Here is a 23,764-nt window from a genome sequence, read left to right as displayed (position 1 = left end):
GTTTAGCTGAGTGAATCTCACAAAAGAGGTCGAGAACATGTGTAGGTATTTCAATCCAAAAATAAAAGAAAGGAAGAAATATTTTAGCTAAAAAAATTAAGCTTATATGTAATGGCCATTCGATTTTTGTGAATGCAATTCTCAATAAAATATGAAAATGACCACAATTTTTGTTTTGTTTTTTTTACAAAAAATTATAATTTAAGGGGATGTGCTGAACTTTTTAATTGTCCAAAAACAGGCTTCATTTTATTTATGCAAAATATTGCCTATTAATTATTCCCCCCCCCCCCCCTCCCTCCCCCCCCCAATGTTTTTGTGAGATTCACTCGGCTCCGTTAGATCCTATTTAGCAGTGCTAAACTAATCAGTTTTCAGTGTCCTAATTAGAGGGCAAGAGATACTGCTTGCATGTAAATAACTACAAACTACAGTAAATATAAAAGGGTGCCCTCGCTACACAGGTTATTTGATTGTTTTTGGTAAATCGAGTGGCTTTTCCATTTTCTCCATTGAAAAGTTGTTACGATTCATGTCGTGATACAAAAGAGAAACACATATTCCCCACTGACAGTGAACGCTTGAAAATGGTGGTCCGATCCCTCGCGCGGTGAAAATGTCTCAGTGGAGGTGAAACGGAGACGGGGTCGGTTAGGATTTACTGTCTTGGCATTTGGTTTCGGTGGAATGGGCGCCTTGACTTTGGCATGGTGGTTTCTGTTTCTCCCACTGGCACATGGCATTGGCGTAGCCGACAATGACCTTGTCCATCCAGGTGAGGGGCTGAGGGAACAGCACGGCACCCTCGAAGAAACCCAGGTGTCCCCCGTGCAGCGTCAGCGCGAAGATCACGTTTTCTTTCTTTTCTGGAAGGTGAAAATGAACCAGCGAATCTCAGAATTGCAACACAACTCAAATACAGAGAATAGCATCTGTTGTAGGCGGTGTGATGAAAATCTTATGAGGACATGAGTCATTTTATAACACCAACAATACTAAGATCTGTCACATACAATAAAAACATTCCTGTGACTTCCAGACAATGGGAACCAAAAAACGGTTTCAATACATCGCCAATGTTGAGCGTCACAGTTTGTCATTGTTTACCTTGTGACACATGGTATTTATTATATGTGTTTAAACAAGTAGAGATCTCATGAATGTCACATGCATTTATGTGGGACTCTGTAGTAATTATGGGTGTTTCTGGCATATGAGGTCATAATCTAATAAAAGATCACTATGGAAATAGGCTGTGGGCATGTTGAAGTAGTAGGAGAAGCAATGCGAAGTCAATAGAAATACAGCACTTCACTAATCAAAAAATTGTTTAAGGCAAGCATCACTTTCACTCTTGCTCATATTTAAGGTTAAACAATTGTACAAACTCCTACACCATATATTAAACCTCAGAAATGAATGATGCCTCAAATTATGCAGCTTTTTGGGGTGAGATGTGCTGTGACTTTACTGAGAGACAAAAATGCAATCACGTACTGTGCCAGTTTATGCATTTAAAGTATTTGTTGATTCAATGTATATATAAATTGAAGTAATAAATGGAATCTGCACACCAAAAACAGAATATAAATACAAAAAAAGTCAAAATTCAATAAGAGTTTTAACTGAAAATATCAAATATACACAGACTAATTCGCCAGTGGTTCCCTTGAGATTTTCCCTTTTTTTTTTTTTTTTTACAAAATTTAAAACATAATACAAAAAAATCCAAAAACAGACTAGTTCATACACATTTCAAAATTGTTGAGGATAAAATACATAAAAAAGCCTTAGGTTAATTTCCATTGTGGTCCTCGATATCTTAAAAAAAAATGGACGAAACAAATCATTTATGGAGTGAAACATCACATTTAGAAACTCAATAAACATCAATGATAAAACAACCATTTTTTTACTTCCTTTTTAAAAATACTCTCATCTTGTATATCTCTTGGATACATCTAGGTCATTTATTCCAAGCAACAGAACTAGTAAATAGAAAAGAATTTGGTTCCTATGGGTTTTTATAAATAAGGTGCATGGTAAACATTAAGTTGACGATACTTGTACGTTTTTTTTTGTTTTACAACGTAAAAAAAATAAATAAATAACATTGCGATGTCAGGAAATCAATTTCAATAGTACATTGAGTATAATTTATCGACATAGAACTCATGTTTAATGTGATCGTTTCATCCATACATCTACTATAATATAATATACTTTATGTTAGTGAATAAGAGCATAGATCCGCTATTAATGGTCTGGCGGTAGAACTTTTGTTAAGCGTGTCAGAGATTCTGGGTTCTAATCCACCCTCGTATAGCTTTGTTTATTTTTTTTCTTATCAAATCCAAAGATGTTCATCAGTGATTGTATATCAAAAGCAGGGACACATTTGTGAGCATTTTGTTTTGTGATTTCAATGGAACGAATAAAGTCTCCGCAACGGTTAGTGATAGATTGAAGCACCAGATCGCCTCTTATTTAACTCAAACGAATGAAATGAATACTCTGCTAATCAACTAAAGATGTTTAATTTGTATTAGATACAGCTGTACCGCGAGATGTTTCAAAAAGCAATGGGGACAATATTAACCCTGGCAAAAAGTGGCGTCTCACCTGTCCTACACTCAAATTACACCTATGACCGTGATAATATCAACATGCAATATCACTGACGGCTAAAACGTAGTTAAAAAATAAAAACTTAAATAAAAACAGAGATTTTGGTAATGTTAGACTGTTTTTAACAAGCCTCTACATGCTGTCATACTTGGGGTTGCCAGATTTCAAGGGTTTAATTCCCCCAATCAGAGCCTTTCTCTTAAAAAGATACATTTCCTGCCTGATGTTTTACTTAATCTTTGCAATCTGGCAACACTGCACACACGTTCTGTCTACACTGCGCCAATGATGATCTGAAAACACAGACAAACAAGTAAACTGGAGTTTAGCCATTTCCATTCGAGATATTCTGCTTAAATCAAAGCGTCTTTTAGTCAGTCTGTGTTCTGTCACGAGATGCTTGAGCTGTTTATTGCAACTAAATCTGCCATCAAACCTTCTGTGAAGAACTGTAATAAATCCAAACATGAACCTAAGCATTAATGTCATTATGATCGTGGCTTGAATCTGTTCAGGAGTGTGTGATTATATGTGTGGATACTTATATATGCTTTATAGCTGCAGGTTTTTGTTTGTGGATGTATACATACAATTGATAAATGGCTGAAATGTCTAAATTTTTATGCTCCAGCATATATTCTATACTCGAGACATTATGCTTAACATTCTTTGTATTACAATATGTATTGAGTGTTTTTTTTCCCTCTTCTTTTTTTTGTTTTATTTAGTTTAATTACACTTTTTTATCATTAATATTTATTTTTTTGTATTTTTTTTTTAAAATTATAATTTAATAATAATTTTTTATTTATAATAATAAACAGATTTTTTTTTTTTAATAAAAAAAATAAATCCAAACATGAATCTCAACTATATTGTTTGCGATTGTGGTTGTGGAATAAATGCATTTACGCAACATCTGTGTGACAATACAAAATCTTTTTTGCTAGAAAAACATTAATGTCGTTTGGAATGATTGGAATTACTATTAGGAATTATATTGTTTTATTTCATAATGTAGAAAGTGTGTTTAATTTACATGATCAACAGCCTAAAAATCAGTACACTAGATGAGGTCAAATAAACCATGCATATGAGTTGACATACGAGTTCTCAAATAATTTTAAGCAAAATAATTGTGATTATCAATTTAACCATTATGCAGCATGACGAAACTGTGAGTTTTCATTGGCTAAGTCGCAGCGATCATCGTGAACAGATCATCTCTTCCGCTTTACTTCTAGTTATAGCAATCTGGTGGCACATTGTCTGGTGGCATGGTCAAGTATATTTTCTTTGGAAAATGTGAACATTTAGTTTAGGATAAAATGAATAATTACTTTTTTGTATAATACAAACTGTACTCTTTGGTTTTCCCCATGTGTTTTAAATTTCTTTTGAAAACGCATGACACTTTGTTGGTGAGCAGTGCTGTACCTGCGAGTGTGCGAGGAATGGTGAGCAGCGTGTTGTGCACCAGCGGATCATCAGCAGAGTTCACCAGCAGCAGAGGCACGTTTATCTGCAACACAACAAGAAAAACTACTCATAAACAGGAAGCAAACACACAGGAATTTCCTTAGACTCTCTAAGGTTATTCACTAAACTCTATAGTATTTTACTCACATTATGAATGTAATGAACACAGCTCTCCTTCTCGTAGTACTCCTTCAGAGAGTTGTGTCCATGGAATTTTCTATAAAACAAATTGACATCTTTCTATACGAGCAATATGGATATAACATCTGGAAACCTTTGTACTGAAACTATATTTGAATATTTATCATCCCCAAATAATATATATATATTATAATATTTAATCCCCAAATTTAGATAGATTAGATATCAAAAGTTTTAAATATAATTTATTATTCTAGGTTCATTTATAAATATACTACTGTTCATTTTTAATTAATGTTCAGAGTACATTAATGCTTATAAATGTTAAAAGCATTTGAGTATATGTAAAATGTAATATTAACTCTTTCCCGGCAGCGTTTTTTTTTTTTTTTACTTTCAAAAATTTCATGGCCCCCAAAATATTTGTTGTATGAATATCTGTACATGTAATATATATAAAGAGAACAGAGCCTCTGCTTTTAAACAAACAAACAAACAAACAAATTGTAATCTAGGTTCATGCAATCTTTTATCAACACTTCAATGTGGGTAAAATTTATTAAAAAAAGCAACATTTTGAACAAAAAGCTGAGAAAAATCACTTTTTTCCCCAAAGACTACAATGTACATAAGCAATGCTTTTATCTCCGTTTCTTCTTCGCCTGTTGATCCGGAGATTCTCTGTGTAACAGATGTGTAACAGCGCCCCCTAATGTATAACAGTGTAAACTCGGAATGACTAAAAATTCTGTCAATGATGGGGAAGTGTTGTCTCATTATAAATGATGGAAAATTCTGCCAATGGCAGGAAAGAGTTAAATTGTTCATTGTGATGTTCACTGTTAATGAATTTAATCTTATTGTAAAGTTCTTATTAAATCATAGTGATGGCTAACAGCATACATATTAACCAAATTTTATGCATTAACAATAGCTGTAGTAAACATGGTATTCTATAAATAACAGCACAAAACATTCTTTGACAAAGCTGAGTGAAGATTTATTTTAGATTCATAACCCCTAAAATCAGTACATACTATGTGTGTGTGATCACAATTCTCAAGTGTCAAAATGTTTCTTGTCTCTGTTTCACAAGACTGACAAAAATCACATTTAGCAACTGACCTCATGATGTTGTCGTCGATCTGCATGAGGGAAGTGGCGGTATAGAGCCGGCTCAGATCTGCATCCACCATTTTAGTGGAGCCCACACCGAATAAGACGCTCCTGTTGAACCACAAAAAGAAACGCTTTGCTGACTCTGTTCAAATGGCAACGCAGTGGTTAGATTTGTATACTCTTACCACTCAGAAGGCAGTAAATTTATCTTGTTTTTGTGTCATCACAGACAGCATTACTGTAAGTTATTCTGAGGTCTCCTAATGACTTGATTGCAAAAGAACATGTGAGCTCATAACAGTTTCAGGAGAAGAGTGAATATCACAGCCGGCCACTCAACACCGCTCACTGCGACGTATGTCAAGATTCAACGCCGAGGACAGGGTGAACATTACCTGTGGGACAAAATGATCTTCTTCATGTTGTCAGCCATCAGGAAGTTATAGAAACGACGGCACTGGTCCCACTGCAGAAACGTCTCCTGAGCCCTGAAATAAAACACACGCCACAGAATAAGAAAACTGCCTAAATTCACTTGCAAAATTGAAAGAAATAGCTAAATAAATAGAGAAAGAAAGAAATAGATAGATACATTTATTTATAAATTATGTATCTTTTTTATTTATCTTTATCTATTGATTTCTTTATAAATCTATTTATTTATTAATTTATTATATATATATATATATATATATATATATATATATATATATATATATATATATATATATATATAGATAAAAATATATACAAAAATATAAACTGAATATGTATATTTAAAATAAGTATATATGATATACATGAAAGAAATATAATAAAAAGATTTTATTATTTTATATTTTAAATACACACATATACATATCTTTATTATATATATTATCTTTTTATTATATTTAATAAAAAAGTTAAAAATATTTAATTATAAAATATTTCATTATATAAATTGTGTATATATATATATATATATATATATATATATATATATATATATATATATATATATATATATATATATATATATATATATATATATATATATATATATATATATATATATATATATATATATATATATATTATTATATATATATATATATATTTTTTTTTTTTTTTTTCTTCCTTCCCTACATATATTTAAAAAAGAAAAACTTTAAGGGTAAAAGATGGTGAAATATGGATTTTTTTTTTTTTTTTAGAGCTAACAGACTATCTCACAATTCTGATTTCATGACTACCGACTAATTTTATATAGAAAAAAAATGTGCATTTCTGAATTGCAAGAGAAAATTATGCAATTACCTTTGTTTAGCTTCATGAAAAACTAAATTAATAATAAAAAAAAAGAAATTACATTTTAAGTGGACCTTGAAAAAAAAAATAATAATAATACGCTAATAATAATAATAATACAAATAAGTATGACATGCATGAGCCCTTTAATATCAATTCCAGCTAAATTCATAAGGTGCATTAAAAGGGATCTTGAGTATAATAATCTGGCAGATAATCGGGCAGAGCAGATTAGCAGGGGCTTTATAGATTCAGTAATCCTGTCTGAAGGCAAAGCTAGACGGTTTGGCAGCAAGCTGTAGAAACACCCAGCAGAGCTCCTGGCAAACAGAACAGATTACTGAAGTCCAAACACATCCACTGCATTCCAGAGCTGCTTCATCACATGCTTCCTCTCTGACAGAGATGCTCTGTGTTTAGCTCTTAGACATGTTGCTATGGTGATCTTTAGTGTTGACATGTCAACATTAGCTGCGTCTCATTTCGGAGGCTGCGTCCTCCAGAGGTCGCATGTGTCATCAAGTTTGTCTTATTTAAGAAAAGTAACCGTGATAAAATTGACTTATTGCTCGTGAGGTGTAAAATATTGTAATTTCTTTCTTAATTTACAATCTAACACTTACTTTTTGCTACTTTTTTTTATGATTATCAATGTTAAAAACAGTTGCTGCTGTAAATTTCTACACAAGTTCAAAAGAACTGCAACAGAAATCTCTTGTAACATTATAAATTAAACTTTAGATTGATTTAATGTATCCTTGGTGAATAAAAGTATTCATTTCTTCATCTAACTGACTCCGAACTTCTGAATTACATTTATAATTTATGTCCAGATGATGCTTGTTCCTCATTTAATATGTTGAAATAAAAGTGCTTAGTACATCTGACTTCCTTTTGAAAATCCCCTGGAAATTCTCACACTGTTTATGTCACTTCGATATTTAAAGAGTGTCATTAGAGAGGCAATATTTAGGCTAACAGACACACATGTACAAACACAATGTGTTTACTTTCAGGCAATATGCAAATGTCAAGTGGAGGAAACAGGTGGATACAATACTGAGACCATCTGTGCCTCTTTTAAATAACTAAGTACAATGTACACACTGTTAGTTCTTATCTCGAGTTCAGTCAGTCCACTGACAGCAGCAGTAAAACAGTCTAACTCGTCCCTAAAGCAAGCTGGCAGCATTTTCATCAGTCAGGGAACAGAGCGGCTCACCTTAGTGCACTGTAGCCCTGGCACACGCTAACACAGCACAGCACCCGCTCCTGGTTGGTGCGGTTCTCTCCCAGGAACTTGCAGACGATATTTCCCCCCAGACTGAAGCCAACCACAATAAGTTTGGTTTGGGGATATGTTTTTTTGATGAAGCCCACCATTGCTGCGAACTCCCACGTACAACCTGTGGAAAAAGAAAAATGTATTTATATAAGAAAATATATATTGTATATATTGTAGTCAGCAAAAGTGACTAGTTTAGCATTATAAAATGAATAATTGTATATCTAAAATCTGATCAAATAAAACCTGCTAGAACAAAACAAATAAAATCACATAAAAATAAAAATCATAAAATGAAAAAAAATTCACACACCTTCTAAAAAATAAAATGACATCTAACTAAAATGAAAACCAATAAAATAAAATAACTGATGAATTAAAAAAAAAAATTGATCATATATATATATAAATTTATTTTATCAGTTTTCATTTTAATTAGATGTCATTTTATTTTTTAGCAGGTGTGAATTTTTATTTTATTTTATGATTTTTTATTTTTGTGATTTTATGTTGTTTTTATTACAGTTAAATAAATATAATTTAATTAATTTTCAGTTTATTTTACCAGTTAATTAAATTATATTTATTTAACTGTAATAAAACATAAAATCATAAAATAAAAATTCACACCTGCTAAAAATAAAATGACATCTAATTAAAATAAAAACCTATAAAATAAAAACATAAAAAAACTATCAAATTAAATAAAAACTGATAAAATTAAATTATATTTATTTAACTGTAATAAAACAAAATCACATAAACATAAAAATCATAAAAATAAAATAAAAAAATTCACAACTGCTAAGAAATGACATCTAATTAAAATAAAAAAACAATAAAATAAAATCATTTAAAATAAAAACGTTTATTAAAAAAAAACTATCAAATTAAATAAAAACTGATCAAATAAACTGATGAATTTCATTAAATTATATTTATTTAACTGCAATAAAAACACTAAGATTCAGGCTCACTTGGATTATTTCTTGTGTGCCTATAAAGTATAAAGTGCCTAATTCCTCATAGTATCACTCCACAAGTATGATGTTTCCTGGACAAGCACATTTGTTTAACCAGTTCTGTGGTAAGGCTAGATGTGCTTCCTCCTTAAAAACACATTAAAATTAGTGCTGTCAATGCTAACGCATTCAAATAATTCAAAATACTTAACACGTTAAAATAATTTACGTTAATAAATTAATGAATCATGTATGAAATTGTGTCATTAACGTAATTTATGTCACGCATTTAGATGATCTTAGAAGTCAGGAGTTTATCACACACATCTACAATGGTGCTGTAACCCAAGAGGAAACTTCTGTTCGAACCCGATTTTGCTTCTCTGTTTGCGATCAGATCATTTTAAGCCGCTAAACCCCAGGAAAGTTCAGTCCAATGATCCAGTAAGTAAATTAATTCAAACAACCAGTCCAAAACAGTGCCAATGCAAAGAAAACCACGTTTATTTCATCAGAGATGGCAGAGAGAAAAGTGACTCACGGCCAGTTTTCAGTGGATTATTCATTTCAGTGTGTGTTTCGCTTTAAAACATGAGCTCTGTCATATTCTGTGATTGTTTCTGAAGAGCGTTTTTCTGTGTGAAATACAGACTGAACAGAACGACAAAACATCCCACCGCTGGCCAGATAATATGCAAACTATGTTTCTCGGCTGGATAAAGCAAACCAGCGTCTCGCTAGTAAAGTTTTGATGGATACTAACTGTAATGAAGGTAAAGACGATTGAGGTGACATACAGGAATTATACAGTAAGCACACGTAAGTCCGTTATATTGATGCACAAACAAACCATGTATGTGCTCTCTCAATGACCTGATCACATTTATGTATTTACCCACAGACACATTTCAATACATTCACGTTGTTTCCACACAAATTCAGGATAATCTTTGGATTTGTCATATGTGTTGCTGTGTTAAGTAATTCTGAATGGATTTATATACTGTAGTAGGTATATGCAGTCAGTTCAAGGCGGTTGGTTTAGGTTTAGTTTTAGTTTTTTTTGGGGGGGGGGGGGCATCTCCATGTGATCCTGTTCAGTATCGAACCTTGACATGTCTAAAACGTAAACAAGCTCTAAAAAGCTAAATTATATTTTTTCTTATCTATTGACAGCCCTAATTTAAATAGAATATCATGACAATTTAAAGTTAAGTATCATCTAGCAACAACCTACACATCCCAGCATAAACGCTTCCCATAAATTATTTGTTATTAAAGTGGCTACGTTCACAAACCACTAAAATTTGAATAGAAAAGCACTTACAGCGAGAGGATTTGTGAGTGTGCTGAACTTAACACTGGACAAAAAGCACGTCTGTTTGGCCACTGCGTTCAAGAAATCAACTGATATGTTTGTGATTTGCTACATTACTCAATGCAACAAAACACATTGTAAAGAGAAACCTTTGATGCTCTCAAGAGCGCAAACACTAATATGCTATTATTACAGAGAAAACTGATCCTAGACCAGCGGTTATGGGCAGTTCTTCCCTCTAAAAGCAATCAGAAGCAGTGATAATTGAGTGAGAAAATTTCCATATTAGTCTCAAGTCCTTGACCAGGGGAAGGTAAGCCTTGCCCAGCCTTACACATGCTCCGCATATGGTCATAATCCATAAAAGTCTCGTACCGTAGGTGAACATGCGAGGAGAGGTGAGCTCAATGTTCGGCAAGGCCCCGAGGTGATTGAGCACAGCACAGCGGTAGCCCTGTTTTTGCGAATGGTCCACAAAAGTACGGATATAGTGCTTCTCACTGTGGTTCCCAATGCCAGGACAAATGACCATGGTGACGTCCTCTGTGAAACCAACACAAATCATTTGCTATGGAAGATATTACACATGTAGACAAATACAAATGCAAATGTATGCTTGAGTTGTTCAACATTAACAAACAAATGCTGTGTTTATCTTTTCTTTTCCAGGTAATGTGTCACATTACTGGCACAGAGCAAATAACTGCACAATACACTGTTTGTGTAACAACATAGATGCATAAACTTGCATTGATATAATGCAATAGCACAGATGCACGTTTTATTTGCTATGAATTGTATTTTATCTTAAATTAAATGAAAACATTCATTTAAAAAAAATATTAAAAAAAATCATGATCTTATTTTGTGCAATTGCCATTTCAAATTGTTTGAATATGTTTGCAATTTAAAAAAAGAAAAAAAGAAAAAAAGTGGTAACTTTTTCTAAATAATATCCTGTTTTACTCATAAAGGTCACATTACAGAACTAAAATGGTTGAACATGGCATTTCACATTGATTTTTTTATGACCGCTGATTTAATATCTCTTCTTCAGGAGAATGATGAGTAAGCAAACTATTCAAATGTCATTTAAGCGATACTTCCTCCTTTCATTTATCAGGTTTCCACATATCAGTGTAGCGTTACAGACTAAATGCACCGAACGACGTGGCACTGACCTCCGGACTGATGATCCGCCAGGGGTTCAAAGAGGTCAAAAGTTGCCGTGGCCCCGTCCTGCATGGGCAGGTATTTGCGCAGGCCGAAAGGGTGTGGTGAACTGACCCGACCCAACTTTCCATAGAGGGCTGTCTGCAGATGACCGCTTTTACCCCATAGCAGAGGAGGAATGTACCTAGAATATGAAACAAAATCTCAGGTTTACACAGTGGTACATGGTTTGATTTTGTGCCCAATTAAAAACCTGGTGGCCTATAGTCAGCTCAGATGAGAATTAATCAAAACACAAACACAATAGGTGTCATTTTGAAAAACAAAAGAAACTGCTGTCGATGTAATGGTTAAGATTGTGTTTCTAGGTTCATGTTTCATCAAAGAATACATACTGAGTGTGCATATTTTTCTGATGATTAATAACAGTGTAGCGGCCCACATTGCAAGTGCTTTAGGCTTGTATCTGGGTCTGTGTACTAACAGCAGGCACCGGGACAGGTCACAGGCATGCAACTTCACAGTTATGTAACAGTCCCGCCCACCAATTAGGCTTTAACCAATTACATACTGACCCTTTGCTAAGCTCGTAGGTTGTCGGTGTAACAGACTCATAGGAATGAATTGGATATATCTGTGAAAAACATTTTTTTTTTTGGTGAAATGTGCTCATGTAATGGATATTATACTTGTGTGGGCAGGATGAAGTAAAACAGTGCAAAGCCTTTTTATCAGTGGTTTGTCTTTAAAGAAAACACTGTGATAAAAACCGCAGAGGACTGAATTAGAGAAAGGTGAAACTGAAAAAGCTTCATTTTATACTGATTATAATAAGAGAACAAAATCATTCGTCAGTGTGGTTCTGTGAAGGGCGTAGTTACTTCTCAAATCATGCATAACTAATACATAATAAAATAATACTCTACTGTTCAAAGGGTTGGGATCAGTACTTTTATTCGGCAAAGACAGATTAAGTTTATCAAGACCTTTACAATGTTACAGAGCTCTCAAATAAATGCTGTTCTGTTGAACTTTCTATTCATTAAAAGAATCTTGAGAAACAAACGCATCTCAGTTTCCACAAAATATTAAGCAGCACAATATTGGCATTTATAATAAATGTTTCTTGAGCAGCAAATCAGCATATTAGAATGATTTCTGAAGAATCATGTGACACTGAAGACTGGAGTAATGATGCTGAAAATTCAGCTTTGATCACAGGAATAGATTACATATGTAAATATATTTAAACAGAATTTTCTTTTAACTAATATTTCACAATATTAGTTTTTACTGTATTTGTGATCATATTAATTTGCTCTTGGTGAGACTCCTTTCAAAAGCACACAATAGCTGATAATTGCACTAAATCAAAATTGTACTGAGCCATAAATAAATAATACATGAATATTAAGTAATATTACATTAATTTACATTGATTGCAGCTAATGCAATTATCATTACTGATGTTATAAATGTGTATTTAGGAATAAAGGCTGACATGTGATTTTTAATTAATAGCATGAATTTCAAGATTTATTTTACATTTGATAAAGGGAAAATTAAAGGTGCAGTGAGCAATTTCTGAGAAACTATTAAAAGTGGATCAGACCAAGCACCACAACACTCTTGTAGCCAATCAGCAGGAGGGGGCGGGTCTACTCATAATGGGGGAGGAGAGAGAGTGAGCCAATCAGCTGAAGGGGGCGGGTCTACTCATAATGGGGGAGGAGAGAGAGTGAGCCAATCAGCAGAAGGGGTGTGTCCACTCATGATGGGGAGAAGAGAGTGAGCCAATCAGCAGGAGGGGGCGTGTCCACTCATGATGGGGAGAAGAGAGTGAGCCAATCAGCAGGAGGGGGCGTGTCAATTCATGAAGGAGGGAGAGAATGCACAGCTGGTATCGTATCGATACTGCAGAAATATCGATATTTTTGACAACACTAACTGGACCTTTAATTTGCATCTTTTTTTAGTAGTTTAAGTCACCATTTTATTTATTTTATTATTTATTTTTGGCATTTTTGCCTTTATTATGACAGGACAGCAAGTTGACAGGAAGCGAAGTTGGAGAGGGAGAGAGAGGGGGATGGGACTGGGAAAGGTCCACAAGCCGGGACTCGAACTCGGGACGACCGAACTGCGCTATATTTTAGGCTATTGGCGGCGACACTGAGTCACTATTAATAATGCCTCTGCAACATTATTTTACAGATAAAAGGATAGAAACCCATCTACGTCGCTATAGCAGAACGAGTCATGAGACATATTGAAATGTTCAATAATCTGTAAAGGTTCCAATACATCAAATTTTAAGCATATTTCCTTGAATCACCAAGTGATATCAAAAAACTCTGCAATATTACTGTTCGAACATGTAACTTTTGGGAATATTGCCATTTGAGACAACATTTCGCTTTCAGCGTCACCATTATGAGAGCTAAAATTACTGTTTGGAGATGCAACACAACTCCTTTCTAAGAACATCACTGTTTTGAGCTGTAACAATCAATAATATTCGTTTTCATTGGCAATTAATCAACTTGTCCCTCCTTTTCTCTAATACCTACAGGCATCCAGACCACTTAAACCACGTTCATTTAGGCTGTTTTTAGCCTCCACAAAGTGAGACTAAAAAGCATCTTCCACATCTTTCCTTTCTCACTGTCACTGTGATCTATCCCACACCTCCTAAAGTATTACATAACATGCTCTCACAATACAGCCTCATAATCAGTGTCTATTATATGTGATTATCCTTACATTATCAGATATATGTGAGAAATGTAAAGAACGAAAGCCTGGCTGGTTTAATCTGCTCATCGTGACACGGTCAAATAAGAAGACAAGAGGATCAGCATAGGGAGCTTTACCATAAAAACAAGACATCTGAGGTCAGTTAAGTTCAGAAAACACTAGGCCAGATAAATTAGGCAACATAATGCAAACTCGCTTTAAATAACCAGGAATGTTGACAAACAAGGCTTGAGTGTTACTTAACAACAGAACTGACTAGAAACAGGCTTCTTTTTTTTTGTTCTTGAACCATTCCTCTCTCTGTTGACTGAGCTGCAGTCATCCGCAAGCATAAACGATAAAAAAACAAGCAAGCATGCAGCGGCAGGGCTGCGTTGGCGTGACACGCCTAATAATGTTCCAAAGTCCAGACCCACAATGCAACATCACAAGCATGCACGACTATTATCAGTGCTTGAAAAAATAACCTTTAGATCTTCAAACGCCGAACTCTCTAAAGCAGGTTATTTTCTTAAAAGGCGTTTTGCTAGACAATCCTCTAGCCAAACAAACATGGGAAAAGTTAATTGTGGCACTGAAGAGATAAGGATACGTATGGACAATGGGCAGCGTTTTATCGATTGATCTCTTGGCCCCTAGTGTAGTAGCTGTACTGGAAAATAATGATTACATAACCAGCCGGGGAGTCACTTTGGATTACAAAAGAAACACCCACCCAGCACAGTGCAACAGAAATATGCCAATCGTATCACAACTTCGGAGGTCAATGCGTGCAAAACTGCCTCCAGAAGACATGTTTCTCATTTTAATTGCAGATTCTGTGCTGCAACATGAAATGTGAATTACCATCACGTGGAATTGAAACATTAATATTGCCAGTGGCTTGATAAATCACCCTGTCAAGTGTATTACACACTATACAATAGCAGTGCAGGTACACAAACATTTCTGCTGATGTTAGTGGAAAGACACGCTTTGTCTTGGCCTTATGTAAACAGTATAATAACCATATGTCGTTTCGGCTTCAACAAATTCTTGAAGCAACACCTCACTGTTTGCATGAACTCTCGTCATGCGATTTGAACATGAAAAAGGCTCAATTTTTTGAAAATATGTATACTAAACACCTTCCAAGAATGTCTGACACAACTGATCTAGCAATATGGAAAACGCACGAAAGCATTTTGCATTTATAGCACATTAGTATTTTAGTAGTAATATTCACAGTTTGTTTAATGTGGTTCTGACACTTTCAAACTTCATATAGAAGTGTCAAAACCATAACTGAAAAACAACAACTGGACTCTTAAAGCTGCATGTCTGCTTGAACTTATTCATTTTGTATGTTTTCTCTTTGCATTATAGTTTAGGTAGTTATACATGTGATTTTAAAGACTGTTGACAAAAAAAGTACTGTGATACAGTGTTTTTATTAACTACAACTATTAAAAATGTTGATAACAAAAGTACTGTGGTACAGTTCAGTGTTTTTATTGTTAACTAAAACTATTAAAAATAGTATTTGTTAATTCAAATATGTGGCCATGCAACTAACTGAAATAAAATAGGTTTAATTATCAAAATATTAAAATGACTAAAACTGAAATAAAATAAAAGACAAAACAAAAACATTTATTTTTATTTTTATTTTTATTTTTATTTATATATATATATATATATATATATATATATATATATATATATATATATATATATATATATATATGTTTTTGTTTTGGCTTTTATTTTATTTCAGTTTTAGTCATTTTAATATTTTGATAATTATACCTATTTTATAAAAACACTGAACTGTACCACAGTGCTTTATCAACATTTTTAATAAATATATAACATTTTTAATAGTTGTAGTATATACTATAATATCATATAATATAATTATATATATATATATATATATATATATATATATATGTGTGTGTGTGTATGTATGTATATGTATGTATGTATGTATATGTTTTGGCTTTTATTTTATTTCAGTTTTAGTCATTTTCATTTATAGTCATATATAGAATTTGATCAAAAATACAGTAAAACAGTAATATTGTGAAGCATTTTTAGAATTTAAAATAACTGTTTTCTATAGAATATATTTTAAAATGTAATTTATTCTTGTAATCAAAGCTGAATTTTCAGCATCATTACTTCAGTCACATGATCCTTCAGAAATCAATCAAATTATTATCAATGTTGAAAACAGTTGTGCTGTGTAATACTTTTGTGAAAATTGTGATACAATTTATAAAAATTCTTTGAGGAACAGAAAGTTCATCAGAACAGCATTTATTTGAAATAGAAACCTAACATTATAAAAGTCTTTACTGTCACTTCTGATCAATTTTATGCGCCCTTGCTGAATGAAAGTATTAATTACCTTTTGAGTGGTAGTGTATATTTTAGTAAGTGATTCTAGGAGCACCGCATTAGTCTTGGCAACAATGTGCTAAAAGCAGTGCAGTTTCAGGAACAGCCTCTAAGCTATTCTGGGATGTGGTTTACACAGTAACTGCAGTGAAATGATAATCCAAACTGTCATACTCACTCTTTGGTCAGGATAGGACAGGACTTGAGCAGGAAGTGGTTGAGTGTTGTATCCTGGTAAGTGAGGTCTGGTGGAGCTGTGGGGCTTTTCAAGTTTAGGCACCGGACGATGACGTACAGAACTGTGGCCACCGCCGCCAACTTCATGCCGTCAAACATCGCGGGCATCTCCGGTGCCACCGTGTATACCTCTGAATCATGAGTGTTCATGTTTGCGCTGAAAATAAACAATAACAGACTGATGAATAAACAAGGACGATCTATTAGATCACATGACATTACATGAGGATCTATCGGCAAGATCTGGTTTGAACTATTCCAATGTGCAGTCAGACTATGGATGCTTGTTTCTGCTGCAGAGATAATTGCGACTTTTTCATCTCACAATTCTGACTTCTATTCCTCAGAACTGCATAATAAAAATTCACAATTGCATTATAAAGTCAGAAATGCAAGTAATAAACTCGCAATTGTCTTTTTTTCCCCCTCACGATTGCGACTTTTTATCTCACAATTCTAATTTTTTTCTCACAATTGCAAGTTTACATCTTGCAATTCTGACTTTTCTCAGAACTGTGTTATATAAACTCGCAATTCTGCTTTTTTGTCTTGCAATTGCAAGTTTATATCATGCGATTCTAATTTTATAACTCGCAATTGCAAGTTTATATAACACAATTATGAGAAAAGTCAGAATTGTGAGGTATAAACTTGTAATTGTGAGAAAAAAAAAAAGAATTGTGAATGTATATCTTGCAATTCTGACTATATCTCGCAATTGCAAGTTTATATCTCACAATTCTGACTTTATAACTCACAATTTCGAGTTTATATAACACAATAAGGAGAAAAAAAGTCAGAATTACGAGATGTAAACCTGCAATTGCAAGTTATAAAGTCAGAATTACGTGATCTAAACTCGCAATTCTGCTTTTTTCTTGCTATTGTGAGTTTCTCTCTTACAATTCTGACTTTATAAATTGCAATTGCGAGTTTATATAACGCAGTTCTGAGAAAAAAGTCAGAATTATGAGACAAACTCGCAACTGAGTTATAAATTCAGAATTACATGATCTAAACTCGCAATTCTGCTTTTTTTCATGCAATTGCAAGTTTACAACATGCAATTCTAACTTTATATCTCACAATTGCTAGTTTATATCATGCAATTCTAACTTTATAACTCACAATTGCAAGTTTATATCATGCAATTCTAACTTTATAACTCACAATTGCTAGTTTATATCATGCAATTATGAGAAAAGTCAGAATTGCGAGATATAAACTCGCAATTGCGAGAAAAAAGTCAGAATTGTGAATGTATATCTTGCAATTCTGACTATATCTCGCAATTGAGAGTTTATATAACACAGTTCTGAGAAAAAAAGTCAGAATTACGAGATGCAAACCCACAATCGCAAGTTATAAAGTATGAATTGCGTGACCTAAACTCACAATTCTGCTTTTTTTCCTCGCAATTGCGAGTTTATATCTCACAATTCTGACTTTATAACTTGCAATTGCAAGTTTATAAAACGCAGTTTTAGAAAAAAATGTCAGAATTTCGAGAAAAAAAAAATTCACAATTATTACCTTTTTAATTTTTTATTCAGTGGCAGAAACAAGCTTCCATACAAAACAGCAGGGTTGCCCTCGACCAAAGATTTTTTTTTTAGTAGTAGTCCCACGTTTATTATATTAATTTACAAATGCTTGGCTACTAATATGTTTCAAACGAGGTCAACGAATGATAGGCGAACATTTGTATTTCTTGCCCGACATAATTACCACAAAGACCAGCGGTGTTTAACGCTTTGTCCGTCGTGACCATGTGACTTTGCAAATTTCTGTTGAATTTTTTTTCTGTGACAAACCAACTTATTACAATTTGGCTGACCAAGTCTCTTCTCATCAACTAAGGTTTGGCCCGTTCACACCAAGGAAGATAAATATAATGATAAAGATATAATCGTTCTGAACACTAAAGAATAGCAGAGTCCACGCCACAACTATAACGTTAACGGCACAGAGAAACGATGCCGCTGGAATCACTTTCATTTTTTTCCAGCTGATGATCGATTAAAGCATTGACAGCCAATCAGAATCCATTCTGATTTAAGAACTTGAGCATTCAAAGCAGCAGCACGTGCTTATAATAAAACAGAACGATATCATGCATTGGTGTGGACACTAATATAATTATTGTTATAGTTATCTTTATTAATTATCGTTCTTGGTGTGAACAGCCTTGTAGGGGGAAGCCATACAAACAATAGCTAGCTGATAAGAGAAACTGATGGAGTCACTTACTTTGTAGGTTTGATGGGTTACTTGAATGTGATCTCGTATTAATCTCTGATGAAGAGTGAGGATATTATGGACGTGGATTTTAGGTCACAGTGATCTGGTCAATTCTTTGAGGGAGGGAAAGAAAGAACAGTGACGTGCATTAGAAACAATAAGATTAGATAAGGTCGATTACACTAACAGTGTCAAGCACCAAGCCCTTGTTAATTACTTAACAAGCAGCTGTATGCCTTTTAAAGGAATAGTTCATCCAGTTCTCATCCTCATGTCAATACAAACATCTTTCTTCAGAGGAACACAAAATAATTATTTATGACAGAATGTCTAAGCTGCCTTTTTCCATATAATGAAAGTGAATGATGACCATTGCTTAGGATTATTGTAAATAACTGTAAAACTAAAACCATAAAAACACTGTTGTTAATTAAAGTAAAAGAAACATTAACTAAAAAATAAGAAATAAAAAAGGGTTTTTTATTTAGTATTACTTAGGGATGCACCGATATGACAATTTTGGCCGATACCGATAACCGATATATTTGAAAATCGATATATTGGCCGATAGATCTAAATCAAAATTGTATAATTTTTGAGAGCCTGATTACAAAAACAGAAGTCTAACCATTAAAATCCATGTCCCAAGCACACAATTATAATGTTATAATGCCTATATGACAGACTTGCGTTGTACATTACACTTAACTGTATTTTCCTTTTTGAAGTGATTTAAATCATATTTCAAGCTATTCAAAACCATCATGGTGAACAGTGCACATCTGAAGTGTCTCGGCTGAAGGAAATAATCCATAATTTATCGGCTTTAAAATATCGGCCAAATTTTCTTATCGGGCCGATAACGATAACATTAAAAATGAACATATATCGGCCGATACCGATATGGTGGCCGATATATTGTGCATCCATAGTATAACTTGATGAACTAAACTTTAAAAACTATACAGATTAAAAAAAAACTAATAGAAAAAGACAAATACACAAATACAATGACTATAAGCGTAACTACAATTAAAATGAAAAAATATAAATATAAAAACCAATTCAAAGTATTAATAAAAACTATAATAGTATCTTAATTATACATGGCTGTCAACCAAGAATTTTTGTTGAATATTGACTTAAATCTCATCATATGGCTTCAAACAACGTTTCCTTCTGTATTTTAAAGAAGTCAGGCAAGTTGGAAATGACATGAGAATGAGTAAAAAAAGGCACAATTTTCTTTTGTAGGTGAACTAAGGCTGTCAAACGATTAATCGCGATTAATTGCATACAAAATAAAAGTTTGAGTTTGTATAATATATATGTGTGAGTACTGTGTGTAATTAATATGTTTATATAAATACACGCAAATTAATATATATATTTAAGAGAAATATGTTATGTACAAAATATTTTTATTTATATATAATATAAATTATATAAAAATATAAATAAATACATATACTTGTAAATATTTCTCAACTATATACATGAATGTGTTTGTATTTTATATACATAATAATTACACACAGTACACCCACATATATTAGGCAAACTTAAGCAAAATGATTAATTGTTTGACAGCCCTAGGGTGAACTATCCCTTTAAAAGACTCATTTATGACTCACATAAGCACTGAACACCCTCCTCAAATGATCCCCAAAAGGTTATCTTCACAACACTGATGTTAGATAAGGACTAAAGCATTTAAGTGTTAAATCTGACTTTGAGTGCTAAATTAAATTAAAGGAAATTTCTCAATTTCAGTTAGATAATCTTAAGGCACAGGGTACTTGATCTAACCCTGCTAACTCAGGTAGACGTCAATTTTTAATCATGAGGAAATGCACCGGTCAACCTGATTCCCTGAGACCATGCTCGGTCTTAACATGCATGAAAGTTCACCACATGTGAATTTTGTCCGCTGATTAAAAGAGGAAGACTGTATTTGTTTTGTATCCCTCCATCCATGAGATTGTGCTGTGTTAAATTAATCTAAATGAATAAAATGAATGTAATTGTACATTATACAGCAAATACATCCAGCAGTATTCACTGATCAAAAGATAATCCAGGGCAATCCAAATTTGGCATTTAATCTTGTGTGAGAGCAAGGATCATCTTGAAGAGAAATATAATTAAATATATACAATTTTGTTTTACCAAATTTCATTAATAACATCAACAAACATGATTACATAATGCTGTATAACATTCAAAAACTTCAGTGTAATAAAACTGCTTTGCATTGTTCATATAATTCATATTTTAAATATGTTTAAACACATAACAGATAGATGGAAGCTTATATATATATATATATATATATATATATATATATATATATATATATATATATATATATATATTCAATTATTCCACTTTAATGGCAATGAAAAGGACTTATTAATTGCCAATGACGTGTAATTACTGAACCTAAACATACAAGCTTGATAAAAATGTTCATTTTATAAGAAAATTTCAAACAGCACTTAGAGGCTTTTGCATCTGAAGTCTTCATATATATATATATAACAGATCAGCAGCAATATATAATGTTTGTATATACACACTATTTAAACATATTTATATAGCATTTGTTGTAATTCTCTATTTTAACATGAAAAATATCATTGTATAACCATATTAATTTAGCGTAATGGAGTAATAAAACATATTACGCAATGAGAATCATCAATAAAAATAATGGAAATAGTAAAAACTCAAGGTTGGATTACAGTAATGAGAATGGAGAAGTAAAATCTGATTAACTGTCATCAAACAGAATTCATTTTAACACACTAATATATATTTATATTGAATTTAGAAAGAAAAATAAATAACCTGGACATGTTCTCATTATTGTCAGAAATGATAAAGGTGTTAAACACCAAAAAATATCCATCAGAGTATAATTAAAGCATGGAAACACACACTTCATGATGTTGTTATGATGATCGTGACTGGTGATTTTAAGTGTTTCCTGCAAAATAAGGCCCATAATCTGGCTTTGCTTCAAAACACCCTCACATACTGTGGTTTTTATATATATATACAGTGCGGATATGCATGTCTAATGAAAACAAGAGGCGCTGCAGATGTCAAAAGGGAGAAACAGGAATCAGCTGCCCATCATTTACACTGATGGACAGCGTTACGCATATATGACATACATACAAACACCCACTTAAGACATAGCTATTGAAAATAAAACATTAGGCCGTTATAATAAAGCATGCTGGTATGTCAAAAACAGCAGAATGTAGTTTAGCTGAGCAGTGTAAACAGGAAAATGAGACGACACCCCTACATTTCCACAAGTAGAATAGAAACGCATCGATTCAGTGCAGACGAACGCATCATACCTCGTTCCCCAGTCGATCACAAACAGCTCCCTTTCCCTGTGTTGGTCAGATGTAGATTTGTGCTCTCTCGTTAGGACACGGTGTGTTTATTTAGCGTTTCATTATCCGCGTTCCCCTTTCTAGCATTTTCTTCCTTCTCGCCTCATCTATGGACAGAGAGAAGCGCAACGCACTTCCTGCTTTAGACCACCTCATTTACATATCGCGCGTTCTATTGGATAAATGAAGCAGTCTCGTCATGGAGCACCGCCTCCTTTTTTATAACACCGTAGAGCTCACGTTCCAATAGCATGAACTGGCTGCAAATGAGGGGAAGGTTGCAATTATACGCCTCTGGAGTTATAATAAGTGTAATAATAACACAAAATGTTTTGTATTTGATCATAATGTCTTATAATTGTACTTCAGTATTGTGTTTTATTACAATTGCAACATTAAACGTTATAAATATGGCCTATATACATACTCTACTTGTGTCTGGATCAGCAGTTTTTTAAGCTGTATTATGCGGATGTATTTATTAGTGCTCTTAACCCTTATAGGGTCTTTGGGGTCTTTTTGGACCCCAAACGACGTTTGCTAAAGTAAAATAAAAAATGACCCCAGGCAACAAAATGTAATTTTGTAACAAAATAATAGTTTTTTAAAAAACGAACGTAATTTTACTCTGTTTATTAATGTTTTTACTTCATATATGTGCAGTTTTTAGAGGATTTATTATATCTTTTAAATTTATATAAATAAATAAAAAATAAGTTTTTCAATGATGTTGATTTTGAGGATGAATTTTGTCCATTCTCTAAGCGGGGTCTCATCATAATGTAACAATATTGAAAAACAGTTTTTTTGTTTTCAGTACAAGAAATGCTAAACTTTGACAAAAAGTATTTTTTATTGTTATAATTGTGATTTCATAATATTTAGATATGAATCCAACTGAACAATACTTGTGAAAAGATGTCTTTCAGTCAGTCAAATAGCAAATTAGTGGAGCTCTGCAGACGTCTACTGGTAAAAATGATAGTTTTTTTTTACATTTAAAACTGCATTTTCCAAAATATGGGCAAAAATCTTACACTAAACCATGTCAAATTATCCATGTTATCCCCATGAATGAAAGTTAGAAATCTGGGCCTTTTATAAAGTTAATTTTACATAAAAACCTGCTTTTGCATAGATGCATTTTAAAAATATATGATAAATCCTCCAAAAACTGCACAAACCTGGAGTAAAAACATTAATAAACAGAGTAAAATTACATTTGTTTAAAAAATATATATATATATTTTGTTGCAAAATCACATTTTGTTGCCTGGGGTCTGTGGAGACCCCAAAGACCATGAGTGTAGCCCCCAAACGAAGACCACACAAGGGTTTAGTG

The 23,764-nt window shown here is 33.0% G+C and overlaps 1 protein-coding gene across 2 annotated transcripts; it reads right to left on the bottom strand.

The window, feature by feature from the left end:
* Window positions 1–311: 311 nt before the first annotated feature.
* abhd2a (abhydrolase domain containing 2, acylglycerol lipase a) lies at window positions 312–22,543 on the bottom strand. Of its 2 annotated transcripts, none has more exons than XM_067401125.1 (11): window positions 22,384–22,543; window positions 19,022–19,125; window positions 16,713–16,928; window positions 11,404–11,579; window positions 10,598–10,765; window positions 7,880–8,063; window positions 5,763–5,855; window positions 5,374–5,475; window positions 4,255–4,324; window positions 4,066–4,150; window positions 312–866 (listed from the first exon to the last, which is right to left on the bottom strand). In XM_067401125.1, the coding sequence occupies exons 3-11, from the start codon at window positions 16,919–16,921 to the stop codon at window positions 652–654; spliced, it is 1,302 nt and encodes a 433-aa protein (XP_067257226.1). In that variant the 5' UTR covers window positions 16,922–16,928; window positions 19,022–19,125; window positions 22,384–22,543; the 3' UTR covers window positions 312–651. The 2 variants fall into 2 exon arrangements, with proteins under 2 accessions (XP_067257226.1, XP_067257227.1); XM_067401126.1 differs by lacking the exon at window positions 312–866 and adding an exon at window positions 874–2,921.
* Between the last annotated feature and the right edge of the window lie 1,221 nt (window positions 22,544–23,764).

The sequence above is a fragment of the Chanodichthys erythropterus genome, chromosome 11 (genome assembly GCF_024489055.1).
Source record: "Chanodichthys erythropterus isolate Z2021 chromosome 11, ASM2448905v1, whole genome shotgun sequence".
Taxonomy (NCBI): Eukaryota; Metazoa; Chordata; class Actinopteri; order Cypriniformes; family Xenocyprididae; genus Chanodichthys; species Chanodichthys erythropterus.
This window is presented reverse-complemented; position numbering and strand designations above follow the sequence as displayed.